This window comes from Artemia sp. Qi Xiang Cuo, chromosome 3, assembly GCF_049724085.1.
Source record: "Artemia sp. Qi Xiang Cuo chromosome 3, ASM4972408v1, whole genome shotgun sequence".
NCBI classification, from domain to species: domain Eukaryota; kingdom Metazoa; phylum Arthropoda; class Branchiopoda; order Anostraca; family Artemiidae; genus Artemia; species Artemia sp. Qi Xiang Cuo.
In genome coordinates this window covers 63024111-63042197 of record NC_142796.1, presented here as the reverse complement: position 1 = coordinate 63042197, position 18087 = coordinate 63024111, and the positions used below count along the sequence as shown (strand labels likewise).

At 34.9% G+C, this 18087-nt stretch overlaps 1 protein-coding gene across 1 annotated transcript in view; it reads left to right on the top strand.

Annotated features, from left to right (window-relative positions):
• Positions 1 to 18087, top strand: part of LOC148954393 (sphingomyelin phosphodiesterase 4) — a 90903-nt gene that overhangs the window by 12201 nt on the left and 60615 nt on the right. Inside the window, exons 2-4 of the mRNA XM_089087077.1 lie at positions 7685 to 7914; positions 11519 to 11704; positions 17649 to 17776. Coding sequence (XP_088943203.1) covers positions 7685 to 7914; positions 11519 to 11704; positions 17649 to 17776 — 544 coding nt within the window. The remainder of the gene's footprint in view (positions 1 to 7684; positions 7915 to 11518; positions 11705 to 17648; positions 17777 to 18087) is intronic.

Genomic DNA, 18087 nt, shown 5'->3' with positions numbered 1-18087 from the left:
AAATGAAAATACTGACAAAACACAACAAAGTGAATATTTTGAGGAGACAAACGCCTCTCTTCTTCAGCACAAAACAAACAAATACAATCAATTAGAGTGCAAAAAAAAAAAAAAAACTCAACAAAATAAAACGCAAAAAGTCAATGTGAATGTGTTCAGTTTTCTCAAAAGAGAAGTTGATACTTTAGTAGTCCCAGATATAAACCTTATACCATTTTCCCAATCACTTAATCAGACACATCAACAACCCCTTAAGTCTCAAAGAGTGCCTGCAAGGAATGCAATTATTAAAATCAGGAATCAGATGACATAGCTCTCCAACTCATTCAATTGCTGGTTTGTTTTGGTTTGAGTGATTTTTTTCTTTATTTCTCAGTTATTTGTTGACAGTGGTTCAAATTTTTGGATTTTTTGCAAATTGGAGATATTGGTGAATAACCCACTTTCATGGTTGTTAGGTATTTGGTTTTAATTCTTATAATTTTTGGCTTTTATTGAATTTCATTCATCTTTTAATTTTTTTTTTTTATTGGTTTTTCCACATTCACATTGACTTTCCGCGTTTTATTTTGTTGTTTTTTTTCTTTGGTACTCTCATTGATTGTATTTTTGTGTTTCGTGCTGAAGAAGAGAGGCGTTTGTCCCCTCGAAATATTCGCTTTGTTGTGTTTTGTCAGTATTTTCATTTGGCCTTTAAAAGCCCCATTTTTGCTCGTTTTTCTGTCTTTATGTTATGTCAGGCCAAATTGGTTTAAGAAATTATCATTTTTTGTCCTGTTCATTAACTGAATGGATCAGCCCTTCTTAAGTTAATTTTCTAAGTTTTCTTAATCCCTTGTTATTCAAATTAAGTGTTTGTATGCTTGTAGCGAGGTTGCATATGGGTTTAAGGTTATTGTGCTATTGAAGTTTGTTTGGCAGGTAATTTTTCAGGACAACATTGAAGATAAATATCCCATTTATGATATAGCAAATGCAGTCGGAAAAGTATTAAATGAAAGTGAAACTTACAAATTGTTAAAAGAAACCTGGAAACTATCTTCTGACTATTGCTTTCCTGTAAATTTGGAGGGAAAACAGTCAAGGAAATTCAGATACGAGTGGCTCAATTCATTTAACTGGCTTGCATATAGCAAAAAAAAAAATATGATTCCTTCTGCAAATACTGTGTTTTATTTGGCCTAACTGGTGCTGGTTTGGGCAGTCAGGTATACTCTAGTGGTCTGCTAGCTTTTAACATATGCTTTGTTAAGAGTTTTCATTACCTTTGTTCAGTTTAAGATTTGTTGGGGGGTGGGGGAGGCTGATGATAATTTTCTGGGCTTTTTGAAATTAGGGGCGTGTAGGCAATCTTTATTGAATTTATATAAATAAAATCGTAGATTGTTTGTAAACAAAAAAATTAGTGTTTCTTTGTCGACTATCCAATTGTATAACGAGTGCAAAGATATGGATGATACTTCTTATCTGGGAATAATAGATACCTTGGACGGGTCCTTTGCTATTTAGATTGTTAAAATTCACCTTTAGAAGTTTTTTTCCTTATAATTCAAATGGATGATTTGTTTTAACATTTTCAATGTTCCAAACAGGTGGTAGTTAGCTTCACGTAGGGATACGTTGTCACAGCTGTTTCATAACTTGATTTTTCTTTATTTCTTTTTTATTATTATGTATTATATAAAATCATAATTTCATTTTCTTTCTAATTCTTATTATGAGCGAAGTTGTGGGTAACTGCTAGTATAAAATAATTTCATTTATGTTATTTAATCTAAATCCATAAAAAACAGAGTTCGAAACAAGTTCTTTTAGTTGATAAAAAGGATAAAATAGTTACAGTAGCAAAATAAAACCATCAATAATTATGTCTTTTTTCTTTTTTTAGGATCTATACAAGTTTGTGAATCAACTACTGACGAAATACAAGAAGGCTTTAGAGGATTTTCGAAACCACCAGGAAAGAGATTATCACAAATATGCAGTTCAAAAGGCGTCAGAATTTGTGAAGCTGATGGAGTCCGAGGATAAGACAACTGTAGTTGTTTCGTTGGATAAGAGTAAGCAAGCCGTCATTGATGCTAACAAACATCGCCTACGCCCTATTCACAAAAACGGTAATATTTTGTGCTAGAAATAATCTTGCATCAAGAGGACATCGAGACGGTGGTTAGATAAACTATGAATTTCAACGAGAAGGATTGCTAGCAAGGAATCTTTCGAAGCCTTTTAGGGTTGAGATTAGACTCAGGTGACGTATATTTAAAATGTCACTTGGAAAATGCTGGAGAAACTTGTTCTATGATAAGTAAAACGATTCAAAATGAAATAATTGAATCCATTGGGGAGGTAATTCGTAAGGACATACTTGATGATGCTAAGAATTCTAAATTCTACTCTATCCTATGTGACGAGACAACAGATATCAGGACTGAAGACCAAATGAGCATGTGCCTTCGTTACGTAGATCTTAAGACCTCATCCCTCAAAGAAGATTTTGCTGGGTTTGCTGAAATGCAGGGAACAACCTGAGTTGAAATAAAAACTGCTACTGTTAACACATTGAATTTGCTGGGATTAAATTTGACAAACCTAAGGGGACAAGGATTTGATGGAGGTTCAAATATGTCTGGAAAATTTAATGGGGCTAAAGCCTTGTTGCTTACTGAATAGCCTTTGGCTTTTTATACTCATTGTTTCAGCCATCAGTTGAACTTGAGCAGGCTATAACAAAAAGTTGCAGTGTTCAATCTATAAGGAATATGACGGGAACAGTATTGTCTGTTTTGAGTTTCGTCAAAGGATCAGCGAAACGAATGTCTTCGTTAGAGAATATAATATGTTACAGGAGAATTACGAATTCTCCTCTTGAAGAACCCCAGAAAAGGAAATTGAAGTCCTTATGCCTGACGAGATGGGTTGAACGCCATCACAGCCTTATTATTTTAATGAGCTTATTCGTTCTGTGTCTGAATTACTGGATCATATGGAATCACATAAAGACTTAGTAACGACATCTAAAGCAGTTGCCTTTAGAGACGCATTAAGAAGAAGTGACTTTATCGTAAGTTTAAACGCAGCTGTTTATTGCTTAGCTCATACTGTAAAACTGAGTAAGTTTCTCCAAGACACCAAACAAGACCTATCAACTGCAAAAGGTTATATAATGTGAATACTAAGCAAACTCAAACAAATGAGAACGGAAGTAGACATTGACTTCAAGAAAGTATTTGCATATTCAAAAGCCATAGCATTGCAATTAGGAGAAGAAATAATCTTGCAATCTCCAAGAATCTTCCACAAAGTTGTGAAATTGCTTTGTCAAAGTTTAATAGAGATTTCTATTCAAACTTAGCAATTTTGTTGCAGATATTCGCTACGTTACCGGTCACAACTGCCTGGACCGAGCGGAGTTTTTCTTCACAGTGAAGAGTAAAAAGTTATCTCAGGTCAACCATGACAGAAGACGAATTGAACGGGATTGCACTGGCTCATATTCATAAGGAAAGGAATATCGATGTAGATAAAGTCTTACATCATTTTAGTCAGTTAAAAACAAAAGACAAATGTGTTTGTCAAATTGGGCCTTCGAATGACTTATTCATAGCATTGCACTATCAAAAAAAGTTTTAACATCAAAATTTCTTTTGAATACTTTTTTTTAAATATTATTACTGCCCTTTTAAATAGTCAACTTATTTTTTGTTTTGAACTGTTACCCTTTAAGTTCAGGATAAGAGTAACCCAGCTAAAACTTATACAATACTTCTGCTTTACACCTTTTAAAATAAGGAATAATAAGTAATGCATTATAGAACCTTATTATAAAGGTAGAATAACTAAAAATGTACATATGGGTTTATTTTAAAAACTTAATCATTTGAAAAAATAGTAATATAAGCACTAAAAGTATTTCCATACTTGAAATAAAAAGGTAATAGCTTTCAACGTTCAAATTCTTATGGTCAAAGGGCTAGATATGCAGATGTGATATGTTAATGCAAAAACACTTTAATGGCTTCAAAATTATTTAATTTTTTAGTCAATATTCTTAATTCAAACCGTATTTTTTGCCTCTAAACTCTGGTTAATAAAGAATTAAAAAGGCCTAAAAATGTGTCATTTTACATTTAAATTTGAGAAATTTTCCCGGACCTTCCCCCTCGATGGGGGGTATTTCATACCCCCCATACCCCTGGTGCTTTCATACACCCCCCCTCCCCCCAACACCTAGCTCCCTTCCCTTTGGCCTATCCTCGATCCGCCACTGTGGGGGGGGGGTGTCAGCCCTACCCATGCTAATTTCTGCTCGTTTTGAGTCAAGGGGGTAGAGAACGTGGGGATATAGGTGGTTCAGGACCATTCAGAGAAAGGGGCGACTGACAGTTTAAACATAACCACTCACCACATTGTTTCCCCTCCTCAATAGATATGCCTGTATACTTGGAATGCAACCACTGTTGGCACCAATTGCACTGAACCGTTCCACGAACACCACGAAGTCTACACTCTGGACATGCGAGTTTCATTGTTTTATCTCCCTCTTCAAATTTTAAGCATTCTTTTTCAATAACTTATGGCGCTTACCACCCTCTCAAAAATTATGGTCTTCTTTCTTTTGGTATGTGGCTGAACACTGAACATCGGTCTGATATTTGTAGTTTAAAAAAGCTTGATGAGAGAATGGCTACCCTCCACAAAAAGCTAATTTATAGATATCAAATTTTTTTTGCAGAAAAAAAGATTTAAAAGGTGCTCCAGTGATAAACACTTCATTAACCAAAACCAAATTGAAGCTTTTCAAAAACGGTAAACTGGATGAAGCCAATAAACTAAGAAAATCAATTAAAAGAGAAATTCGTCAATTGGCTCGATCGTACTACAAAAATACGGTCGAAGACGTGTTCACTAATCTACCAAAAAATTGGTATTCCGAGGTTAAAAAGCTATGTGGCAGGAGGCTTGAGCAGCTTAACTTCAATCCACCCGAGTACCCTGATGTTACTGCCAATTATCTAAATAAATTCCTCGCTTCCATTGTCCAGAGCCTTCTAGCATTGTCTGACCAATTAGAAACAGGAGCCCTTTCCCCTTCTTTTCCCACTATTTCCCCGCCTGAGATAGAAAAAAGAATTGAAAAGCTAAGAAAATCAAATGTCTGTTCTTTAGATATCCCTTTCCCTCTTATTAGTGCCTTCAGTGACTTCCTTTCTAAGCCCTTGTCTGTCCTGTTTAACGAGATTACCGAGTCTGGGTGAATTCAAACAATTTGGAAACAGGGTTTCATAGCCACTTTGAAAAAGATAAACGGAAAGCCTGGTTTTGATACCCCAAGGTACTCTCCTAGGTCCCCTCCTTTTTTCAGTCATAATTAACAGCGTCGCAAAGAAATTTCCGGACCGATGGAAATTTGCTGATGACTTAACTGTTGTTGAAACTTACTTCAGAAATTTAATAAGTGACCCTATGAGTATCCTCAATGAAATTGGAGACGAGGCCTTGGACTTAGACATGACAGTAAACCCCTCTAAGTCCATGATAATGCCGATTTGTTTTCTCTAACCCTTACCCCGATTTCTTAATCCTATCCCTCCGCAAATTTCTGTGTCCTCCTTAAAATTACTTGGCGTTACAGCTTCTTCAAATTTAAAGTGAGACATTCACGTTAAAGATCCACATTAAGCTCCTAAATAAACTTAGCCTCCCCCCTTCCCATTCCTTAAGGACTTACACGTCTTTTGCCCGCCCGCATCTCGAATATGCTTGTCCAGTTTGGCCCCCGGGTATCTCTCGCGAAGAATCGGAAATATTGAATCAATCCAAAAAAGAGCCTTGCGAATAATTTTCAAAGAAGGCAAGGTGCCATACTCTCCGTTCCTAAGAAAAGCTAGTTTGGAAACCCTTGAGCACAGGAGGGTTTCGTTGTGCCTCCGTTTTGTAAAAAATGCAATAACAATCCCTCATACGGCAAGTATTTTCCCCAAACGTCACTCCCCATCCAGATTACGGCCGCCTCGTGCTGTTTCTGAGCCCAGCCCTATTTTGTCCCCCATTCGCTCGTTACTTTCAGATATGAAAGAACTTTTGTCCCCTTCATCACAAAAAAATGAATAAAATATCCCACTATTTTCTCCCTTTTCTTCTTTTTTTTTATTGGATGATGCTGCCCAGGTTCTTTCACTTATTTGCTTGTTTACCCCCCCCCCCACTCTTTTTTAGTGTCACTTTTAATTTCTGTATACATTTATATTTCGTTCTCTTTTTTTGTGTTTATTCACTTATTTTTGTCCCCCTCCCCTTTTTTGACCAGTTTTTATCTTCTTAACTTTTATTGACTTTATGCAGTTAAATTATTGACACTTTTTTAGTGTCCCTTTTAATTTCTATATACATATTTATACCTCGTTCTGTCTTTGTATTTATTCACTTCTTTTGACCCCCCCTTTTTTTAATGTCTCTTTTTATATTTTTTCTGACTTGTATTTGTTTAAGTTTAGTTCGACCACTTTATCTTTTTAACTTTTGATTGACTTTTTAGAGTTAAATTATTGACTCACAAATGTATATTCATTCTGATGTTTCGTTGTTGTTTTTGTATTTTTGCCAGTTTTCGTGTAATCATATGATTTGTCGACTGCGAACGCCGAATTCGGCCCTTTGTGGGGTTGTGTTAGTGATTTTTAAAAATAAATATCTTGTTTCAGAGGTTTTGACATAATAGCGAAAAAATAATCCAGAATATATAGCACTGAACTGCTCAAAGGTTGGTGATGTACAAGCACAAAAAGATTATGGCTTAAAGATGTTTTTTTTCATCTGAGATTGCTAAGCATCTCAGATGAAAATGGCTCGCAACGCTTGAAGTGAATCTCTAATAGGTAATACGCCAGGGAATGAATGAATATAACGTCAGTCATTAAATTTTATTCAAAATTAAAATTCGCATCTGACATCTACAAGAATACTTGTCCCCTCTCTCTATCTGCTAAAATCATGATTCGTTTCTGTTCTCTTGCATGATTTTAAATTTATTTAGTATTTTTTTTTCATGTACTTACATACCCCCCTTGCTCTTTCTAGGTATGATTATTTAAATTTTTTCTCCTGCCTTAAAGATCTCGGGGACTCGATGACTTTAATTCAAAAATGAGTTTTAGTAAAATCCTCAAACATTTCTAGGCTACTTCATAATCTCATTTTATGACTTTACTTGTTGTATCCACCTTTATTATTTTCTTCTAGCTCCACCAGTTGAGGGGGTAGCTATACGATGTGGTCTAATGTTGGTCAATGTATTTGTTTCTCTAAAAAAAAAGTGGTATTGAGTGAAACTTTGATTTGATGCAGGTGCTGCCAATTTGCTACGAAAAAAAAATTCTACAGGGGCAGTATATCGGCTCCTATACATTGTAGCCGATCTTTTTAACTTTTTTGGGATGCATTTCTTGCCTATAAACATGTTAGCTCAGTTGATTAGTGCTTGTATTAATGAAATTGCCCTTCTTGCCGTCCTTAGGGGGGCCAAATCTTACTTATACATGACTATGCATAATTCCTGTGAAGTAATGGATTTCAATTTACAGAAATTCCGTCATTTAAGGAATAAAGTGACCTAAAAGCACGTTTGAGAGGATCAAACTCAATTGTAGTTATGTATATGCTAAATAATTGCTTTTTCTTATAGACCCTGTTGAATTCTTCATATTTTCATTTGTGCATCATCTGATTCACACTCCATATGCTAGAGGAATGTCATCACAAGTTGCAGTTGATAGCATCTATAGCACATTACTTGAAGAGTACTTAAGTGCTTTTGTTCCAATTTCTGGCGTAGTTCCTGTGCCTCAATATGCAGGTCACTCGTGGAATCCTCCCACAACACCTTCTAGCCCTACTGTAACTCCTTCTAGAAAGGTGAGTTTTGATTTCTTTGAGTAATTTCTTATACTCTTCTCATAAATCACCATTTTGTATTTTTGTTTCAAGCCCTTCTCCCTTTGAGTAAATTCTTGCATGCGGGCCTGTATCAGCATCATCACTTCCGACTTTTTAGCTACAAAAATTATCCAACTATAATTGTACCATATTTTGACTATAATTGTTTATTTGCTACTGATTAACAGTTTTCTATGCACAAAAATGTATGAAAAAGTTTCACAAAAGTATCCAAAAAAAAGGTATAAACAGAGATAGTTTGTTTTAAGGCACCCAGTTGCAAAAACTGAAGTAAAAAACATGGTAAAGGTGGATGTTTTGGTGTTGAAGTTGTTCTCAAGATACATGTTTTGTATAAGAATTTTCTTAATGATAGATCTTATGAGCATGACAGGGAATTAAGGGGCATAGAGAAGGCATTAAAGTATAAACAAAGAGATGTAAAATGGAAGATGTATAAACAAGGTATAAACAAGCATAAGCAAGTATAAACAAGGAGATGCATAAAATTGCTGAGTATGAGACAGATGCTGATAGATGTTATAAAAGTAAGATATAGTATTGAGATGCCGAGAAATTGAGGAGGAGCAGTTAGTCTGAATTACTGCTCGTTAATTGCTCATTCTTAGCCATCAAGGAGAGATAAATAACCAGCGTGTGTATCTTTGACACCAAGTCCTTCACAAAAACCGAACTGATTGTCACCGTTATCACAATACGGATTCAGTGTGTGGTAAAGAATCTTTTCAAACAGTTTACCCTTAACTGTGCATACTGTGAGTGGGCGATTTGAGTCACGTAATTTTGAGTCCTTATTCTTTTTTGGAACACAAGTAACTACCCCCCCCCCCATATAAGATGTGGCGTGCATATTGTTCAGTGATAAAAGCATGGAATAAAATTGTCAAGTGTTCGATTAATTTGGAAGTTAGGCTTTGACGACAGTAGAAAAGCTAATTTAGAAACATATCTCCAAAGCAACTGAGGATTATGGTGAATACCTCTAGACAAATTATAAACTTGCCTGTGTTTAGACTGACGTACAACCTTCTTATAGTTGGCTTTGGAATATTTAACGGTACGATGTAGAACTCCTCCCTAGGGTGATCGTAATCATCCTAAATAAAAGAAAAACAACTTACGACGTTGCTTCTTATATCCTAGACCGGTATTTTCACTTCAACCTTTCTTTCAAGAGCCAATTCCTGCTCTAGTAGAAGGGACTGAAGCAGAAATAACGAATTTTAGTGAGTGAATAATTTGCACTGGATTACGATCTAAATCTAACCTATTACCTTTTCTAGTCGATGATAGAAAGTGAAACGGTAACTAAATGTCAAAATAATATTGATACAGTAAAAAAAAAAAAACTAGTTGTGGGTGTGGTTTGGTGCTCAAATTCGAATCTTAAATTCTGTCCCTGTTTATACCTACTATCAAACAGTTCGAGGTAACGAACTGTAAGTAAGGAGCGACCCGGCTCAATAGTAACCGAAACTCTATAAAACGGGATTTTGACACCAATAGAGACGTCAAGAGAATCAGATTTTAATACTGATTTCAAATAAATAAGTTTCATCAAGTTTAGTCCTACCCATCAAAAGTTACGTGCCTGAGAAAATTTGGCTGATTTTCGAAAAAAGGAGGAAAGGCCCCCTACAAGCTATATAACCTTAATGAAAATCACACCATCAGATTCAGCGTATCAGAGAACCCTACTGTAGAGGTTTCAAGCTCCTGTCTGCAAAAATGTGGAATTTTGTATTTTTTTGCCAGAACGGATACTTTTTTTTTCTTTTTTTTCAGGGGTAATCGCATCAACCCGGTGGTCCTAGAATATCGTAGGAGGGCTCATTTAAAGGGAAATTAAAAGTTCTAGTGCCCCTTTTAAGTGACCAAAAAAAATGGAGGGCAACTAGGCCCCATCCCACGCTCATTATTTTTCTACAGACAGCCGATAAAAATTTTGAGATAGTCATTTTGTTCAGAATGGTCGAAGATATAATAAATATGTCTTTTAGGATGACTGAATCACCCAAAGTCCCCGGGGGAGGGCTTAAAGTTATGAACTTTACCCAATGTTTACATATAGTATTGGGAAGTATACAGAAGTTTTCAAGGGGGATTTTTCCTGGTAGTTGGGGGAGTTACGTTGGAGGATTTTTCCATGGGGGAAGGGACATTGCTATGAAGGGGGCGCCGGATTTCCCAGCATAATTTAAAAAAAAAACGATCAGAAATTAAATAAAAATAAACAAGTTTTTCAACTGAAAGTAAGGAGCAACATCAAAACTTAAAACAAACAGAAATTATTAAGCAAATGATTGGTTCGCCCCCTAGTCAATACCTCGCTCTTTAAGCCAATTAGAATACAATAATTTTTTTTTAATTGAAAAAAAAAGTTTGAAAGAATAAGAAATAAGTCTTAGGATGGAATAGGGTACGAACAGCCATAGTGATAGCATCTGTCAAGCACTGCTCTGAAATATGGTTGCTGTGAAAAGTTGATAAAGATTCATTTGGTTTTCTTCAGTGGTGTTGTCTAAGGATGGTTTTACACTGGTTTGAGCAATTGAATATCAAACAGTAAGCTGGACGAAACATTCGGGTTGATCCTATTTCTTTCTAGTGCTATAATGAAAAAAAAGTATGGGATGATCTACAGGTCTATAATCTATATATATATATATATATATATATATATATATATATATATATATATATATATATATATATATATATATATATATATATATATATATATATATATATATATATATATATATATATATATATATATATATATATATATATATATATATATATATATATATATATATATATATATATATATATATATATATATATATCATGTGGAAATCAGGTTTTACAGATGAAAAATCTTATGCTACCAAAATTTGCGGTATTTGTAATTCATAAGGGGCCAAATAAGAAGTAGGACACCCTCTAATGGGACAGGAAGTGGTCACAAGGAGAGATTAAATGGAAGGGGCAATGGGGCAATAGGACGATTTTATTTGATAAGATGATTAGATATTAGATTAGATAAGGTTCAGTGAGAAAAATCGTCTTTATAAATAGTAAATTCTTTCTTTACTGTAATACCATTCTAATCCAGTATGCTATTCGGCGGGCGGAAGCCTTGGCGCCCTATCCAGATTGTTCGAGCATAGTTGTTTTTGTATCTTTTCTTTTTTTTTTTTACTCAGTAGTCAATTATGAATGGAAAAGATATACCAAGCTGAATTTCAGAACAAACAAAAAGATTCACAAATTCAAGATGGTTTTAAGCTCATGTTTTTTAATTATATTCATCGCATAAAAATCAAAATATGTAAATAATTTACGAATTTGAGACTGTAAGAAAATAAGGAAAATATGGTGCAAAGAATCATTCTTTGCACCTATCGTTCTTTAAGAATGTATTTGTGGGAAATCTTTCATAAGGTTGATAATGAAAAACACAAAATAGCAGAGTGATCCCCCCCACTCTTTATTATCTTCATTCATACTCAATTGCATTTACCATTATCCATGTTAATTAATCATTCCTATTTATAAGGTCACACTATTCAAAACATCCATTTTGGGATCCCTGACAACTTTGCCATCACCCACAATTGGACAGGTTCAGCAGAATGATGCCTGGGCCACTGAAGCCTTTATCCATGCTGTGGTTGATTTGTGGATAGACTGCAAAGTCAAAAAGGATCCCAGTAATAAAATAATGGATACCAGCTTTTCCCAGGTTTGCCTTATCTTCATATGTGTATCAAGAGTTTGTGATAATGAACTGTATGTAAGGAGTAACTTGTGCTAATAGTCACAGGAACTCTTAAAAGACGAGATTTGATAACATTATGTAGGTTACCTCAAAAGAGTTGGCTTTTTTGGTGATTTGAAATATATTAACTCTTTTTACTACTCTTTTTCTACTCTTTTTACTACTATTCTTTCTTCTGGAGTTCTTCCAACTAGCTTTTCTCGTGCTACCATTTCACCCCTTTCAAAAAAAGGAGGGAATACGAATCGATGTTCTGATTACAGGCCGATTACTGTTTTGTGCCAGATTAGCAAAGTTTTTGAGTTAGTTTTATTAAAGTATCTGAAGTCTTGTAACCAAGGCCTGAATCAAATCGGGTTCCGCAAGGGCTAAGCATGGATGTTGCTCATACCCTCTTTTCAAGAATAATATCCTTTTGTAAGTAATGGGGTAGAGTTTATAAACTTCCGTTAGATTTTGCGGTGGCGTATGATTCAATTATCCATTCTTGGGCTGTGACTGCGCTTCTGAAGAATAATGTCCCACTACCAGAAGTTTTGATTTTAAAAAAGTGGTATGGCTCCTCTCGTATTTGTATTAAGTGGAAGAATCAGTTTAGTGACTATAATGTTAAGTTATGTAGGGAGCTGAGGCAAGGAAGCATTATTTCTCCTTCGATTTTCAATATTACTGTTTCGGGGCTATTTGATCAAATTCAGTTGACTTTTATTTATGGTAAAGCTTATGTTCTGTCGTGGATTGCTTACGCAGATGATTTACTCCTTTTGAGTCGATCACTTCAGTTACTTCAACAAATTGTAGATTTTGTAGCAAAGGATTTTAGTGAGCATTGACATCGTTTTCGCCCTGAAAAATGTCAGTTTTTAATTCTTGGTCCTAAGGCTAATGATCTCGTTAATTCAGAAATTTCTGTTCGTATTTATGATAGTACTTTAAAACCTTCGGAATATTTTTTATATCTTGGTGTGCCTTATGGACCAACTTTAGCTCTATGCCGTGCTTCTATTTCTAAAGCAGTTAAAAGTAGAATAGCGTCTAGTTTCGGGGCAGTAATTTGTCTTCGCGATCTTCTTCCTCGGATATCACTGGCTCGGGTATATAATACAGTCGCTTTGCCTCAGATTTTAGTATTTTCATCGCTTCTCCCGTTTTTTAGAATTAGTAATATTGCGCATGTAAAAACCACATTTTTTAATTTTGCTAAGTTCTTTTGCCGCTTTTCTAAATCCGAATCAAATACTTTTTTAATGAATACATATAGAATAAAAAACCCTGTTAATGTTTTGGAGAAAAAGCAAAAGAAATTTTTATCCAAATTACCTCTTTTTTCTCATAATTTATATAAAGCTGCGCACGAAGCTTAATTTTTTCTTTATTAATTATTCAATGAAGTGTTACTTTGTGAAGTGTTAATTTTAAGTGTTAATTTATTATTTATTGAATGAAGTGTTAATTTGTGTGGTAAGTTTAATTGAAGGCCTTTACGTACTTGTTTTTATATAGTTTAAAAGAATTTCATGGCCTGTTGATTAGCGGTTAATTTTTTTTTTTTTTAATTTTTACTCTTCGTATTTGGAGGAAATAAAAAGTTTGAATTTAATTGAATTGAAAAGTTCTGAACCTGGGAAATTTTGCCGGATTTGAAAAGAGGTTAAAAAAAATCTCAAAAGGTCAAGCAATCTTAATGAATATTAAACAATTAAATTCAACTTATCAGAGAACCATATTGCAGAGATTTGAAACCCCTATCTAAAAAATTTCAAATTTTGCATTTCTTTTTCCAAGAAAATTGATCATTTATTTTGTTGTTTCCTTTTTTCTTTTTTTTGTTCTTGCACCTGTGATTATATCGAAACAGCGGTCTAAGACGATCGGGAAACGGCTTATTTGAAAGAAAATCAAAAGTTCTAGTTCCCTTTTACCCCCCTCCCTTTTATAAATAATTGGTGGTGATGATTATCAGCCTCAAAGACCGTTATGCTAAACTTGAATTTGAAATCGGGGGGTTCAAGGAGGAATATTAGCCTCCCTTAAATTTAAGGGAACATTGGATCAAACAGTTCGTAGAACATAATGTAAGTACAAAAAAAACCTGTCAACAGAAACTAAAACTGTCAAAAAATAGCCTTGATTAACGTATATACAACAGCAAAATCGGTTATTTATGCTCGTTATAAATACGTAAAATGTTTTAAATTTAAAGTTGCTCAACAAAAGCTATTAGCGCATGAAATTTTACTTGACTTTAGAAATAGGAAATGAACTTTCCCAAAAAGAGGTGTAGTCTTGATGGAAACCATGCAATGAAATCCTGTATTTGAACCCTAAACCCATTACGGAATTTATTATCTTCCCAGAGAAGGACAACAAAATTGGAAAACGTGAAACTCCATACTTTTCAGAGAAGGCTGGTCACACGTGTGATCATCCGTATATTCGTAGTTTGTAAAAAAAGGGTTCATTTGAATGGACACCTGAAGATCTAGAGCGGCTTTTATGTAACAAAAGTGATCTAATTTCCCCCCAAAAAACTTTGTTTTCGCAAAATATCGCTACATCCATTATTTTGATCTGTAAAACTGCAATTTTGGCCCGAACAGGGGAAAAATGTTATAAATCAAAATTAGGAATTTCTACAAAACCTCCCATTTTCAGAGACCCAGCTGGCGTGCAGTATACCATGTCTCGCTAAACATAAATCCTGTCCATAAAAGTGAATCGTTGTTGCAGAATGTTTATTCAATAAAACTAATGGATATAAAGTATTGCGTAGTTGCAAATTATCTATTAGGCTATTGACCAATAGATTCCCTTATGAAGAGGGGTTGCCTGAGTCTAAAAAAAGCGCTTTAGGCCCTTCTTTCGAGCTTTCCCTAAGAGGTGGTTCAGGTGAACTCATTTTTTTTTCCGGGTGCTATCGTATCGAACCTTTGATCCTATAAGATCGAGAGAGGGTTCATTTGAATAAATGACGTCACGAAATCATGCGAAATTGCTACAAAAATAGTGGTTCATTCGTCACTGCGATTTGCAGTTATAACAATTATAAATTAGCATGAATCTAAATAACTTAAGAGAAAGCGAAACAAAAATTCTGTCGATCGTTCTGAATTAGATTTATAGAGCGTCGATCTACTAAAATAAAAAGAAATATCTGAATTAAACTTGAGTGCCAAACAACTAAAACAAAAAAAAACATAAAGAAAAATTGTTGGTAGTAAAAATTGTAAAATATATGTAAATAGGATGCTGTTAAATCAAGATTTTAAAACTTGAAATATGCCTAGAGGACGAGTCAAAAAAATGCAAATTAGGAATAAATGATGCTTCGTTGGGAGAACAACAGCCTGGACAATCAAGTGTCCAGAATTCAGGTGGACAGAATTCCGGGACAATCAATTTTAATGTAAATATAAAAATTTAAGTGAAGGAATTTTTGTCCGACAACCTGGACCATCCAACGTCACATGACCAGCTAAAGCAAAAGGCATAGAAAAAAGGTTTGACGTTATTAAGACACTTAATGAACCTCGATTCCAAGAATACTTTGAAGACATGCTACAACGAGCACCATAATGAATCGTAAACGAAAATGAAGCCCAACAAAAAATGCGGTTGAAGACACGGGATAACGAGCATCACAACGAGTAACAAATGAAAATGATGCACAACGAAATCTTTGGTTAGAATACACGCGACAACGAGCACCATAATGAATCGTAAACGAAAATGAAGCCCAACAAAAAATGCGGTTGAAGACACGGGATAACGAGCATCACAACGAGTAACAAATGAAAATGATGCACAACGAAATCTTTGGTTAGAATACCCGCGACAACGAGCATCATAGCAAATCGCTAACGAAAATAATGAGCAGCGAAATTTGCGATTAGAAGAACAACGCCGTTGCAATAATGTGTGACATCAACGAGCTATGATACAGAGTTCTGTACTAACCTGCTAAAATGGTGTAAACTACGCAAATGTTAATTACAAATATTGGGACCCTGCAACGTTGTATGTATTTACTACGGAGCCTTCCTTTTCCCCGAAAAAAAGAATAGCAAGTAAAGGTGATTCACTTAAATATTACTGCTTGCAGGGTTGAATTGTATCGCCACCACCACATTTTTCAAATGAATTTGTTTGCCTTTCGTTTGCGACGTCACCCGCTCCCTAAACAGTTCCAAAAATGAATCCAAAACTTAAACCCATGTTTCTCTTTAGCTTCATTTAATGTAAGCGATGATCAAACCATCAATAGTCGTTATATTCTTAGCTTCAAAGCAGCAGGGCGAGTTAACCACAAAATAAATGTGATGGCACATTCAACACAAACCACTCAAAGCGATTTCGAATCACCTCCATATGGCCAAATGTACATCTGACCCTGAGGATGTTTTTGAAGAACGCCTTGCACACCCTCTAAATTACGGAATCAGTCGTTAATAAAAGCATATATTATAAAAACGCAATCGTTTTTAAACGTATTATAAAACGTTTAAAAACGTAATCGGTTGTAGATTTTTTGCACTCATAAATGTTTTCGTCGTAGAACTATAAAAACTTAGTATAAAGAGCGAGGCTAAGGATGGGGTAGCCTTCGCCATATATGAATAATTTATGTTCGTTTGAAGTTTTAATTTGGCTCTTTACTTTTATTTGCAAAAACATGTTTTTTTATTCAATTGCACGCTTTTAAAGCAATATAATTGGTTATGGTTTGAATGTAAATAAAACTTTATAGCTCTGAGTTGTAAGTTATTATAATGAATTGTAAATAATATATAATGCATGGATAATAAATAGTTTTATTGCTGTAAAATATCAATAATATTCCGATTACTGGCACTTCATTTTTTTGTCATCCCTGGACACCCCCGCAACCTCCTATGGAATTGCATAAAAATTTCCGGATAGCTATATATTTCAAGATAATTGAAATACCCATTAAACGTACCTCCAAAGATGGCGTTACCCATACAGCCAAGGGGCAATTGCCTTAAAATATAAAAGTTGCCCAGTGGCCACACATAGACTTACAGTGGAAAAACTGTGGGTATGTTTGAGCTTGGATCTGCAAAAAATTACTGCTGGTCCGCCTGAAAGTTGTTGCGCTTAGAGTATTCGTTGCATCCATTGTTTTTAACAAAATAAGTAACTTTTTAATTTAACAGCACGGGACAAATAATTTTGTGACTATCTGTACTACGAAACAAAACCAATTCTGTTGAGGCTGTTAAGACATATGGATTTGGGTTCATGCTTGCCTTCGCATATTGAAACCTTTGAAAGGTATTTTCAGGCGCTGAACGGGAAATAAAGTTATTAGATTATCTGATTTCAGAATTTGTAGCGAAATTCTCAAGAAGAATGAAATATAAACGAAATTGATTTTCAAATTTTAACTCTTTCATATTTGATATATATATATATATATATATATATATATATATATATATATATATATATATATATATATATATATATATATATATATATATATATATATATATATATATTTATCCGTATTGAAAGGCTCTTTGTTAACTTGCCTAGGCTCTATTACCCTAATTTTGGCTGATATTTGTTTCTGCCATTTTCTGAAATACGGTATCATCAATTGCCAAACCAGAATAAGATTAACTATAGCTAAGGCTGTATCCAGGGGGGGGGGTTCAGGGTTTGAACCCCTTTTTCAAACCTTTTGCCCGATTCGTAAAAATGTAACGAAAAAGCACATAAACAAATTTTGAAGCGAAGTGCCCCCCCCCCCGAACAAAATCCTGGATACACCCTTGACTATAGCCTTTGTATAAAGTGATTATACTTGAGCGAAGAATGCAGTTGCTTTTGGAAAGCAATAAGTTAAGCTGCCTACCCAATTTATTTTACTTCTCCTACACAGGATTTCGAAAATGTGGCAATTCCGAGCATAGATTTGGTTAGATGTGTAAGGATTTTCATCAAGCATATGCATAGTTTTGGGAACACCCCTGCTCCTTCTGGTCTCAGTGCTCTTGCTTCTATTAAAAGGTAAGTTTTGCTGTGTGTTTTGCTGGAATTAAGAAGAGAAGAAGAAAAAAATCGGCACTAGACTTTATAGGCCAAGCTGTTCTCCGTGTCATGGCCCTTCAGTCAGGAAGTACAATGGAGGCTGGGGACCAGCCGTCATGGGCTTCCGCACACCATTCTTTTGTTCCTTCCCCTGATTTTTTCCGGTACCCCTTTAGAGCGTGGTCGACTCTGGTTGAGCTTACAGAGTCACACCACTGACCCCCGTCCCAAAACAAAAAACTGTCAAGACCAGGACTCGAACCCCAGCCCCAAAGGAAACTAAGGAAACT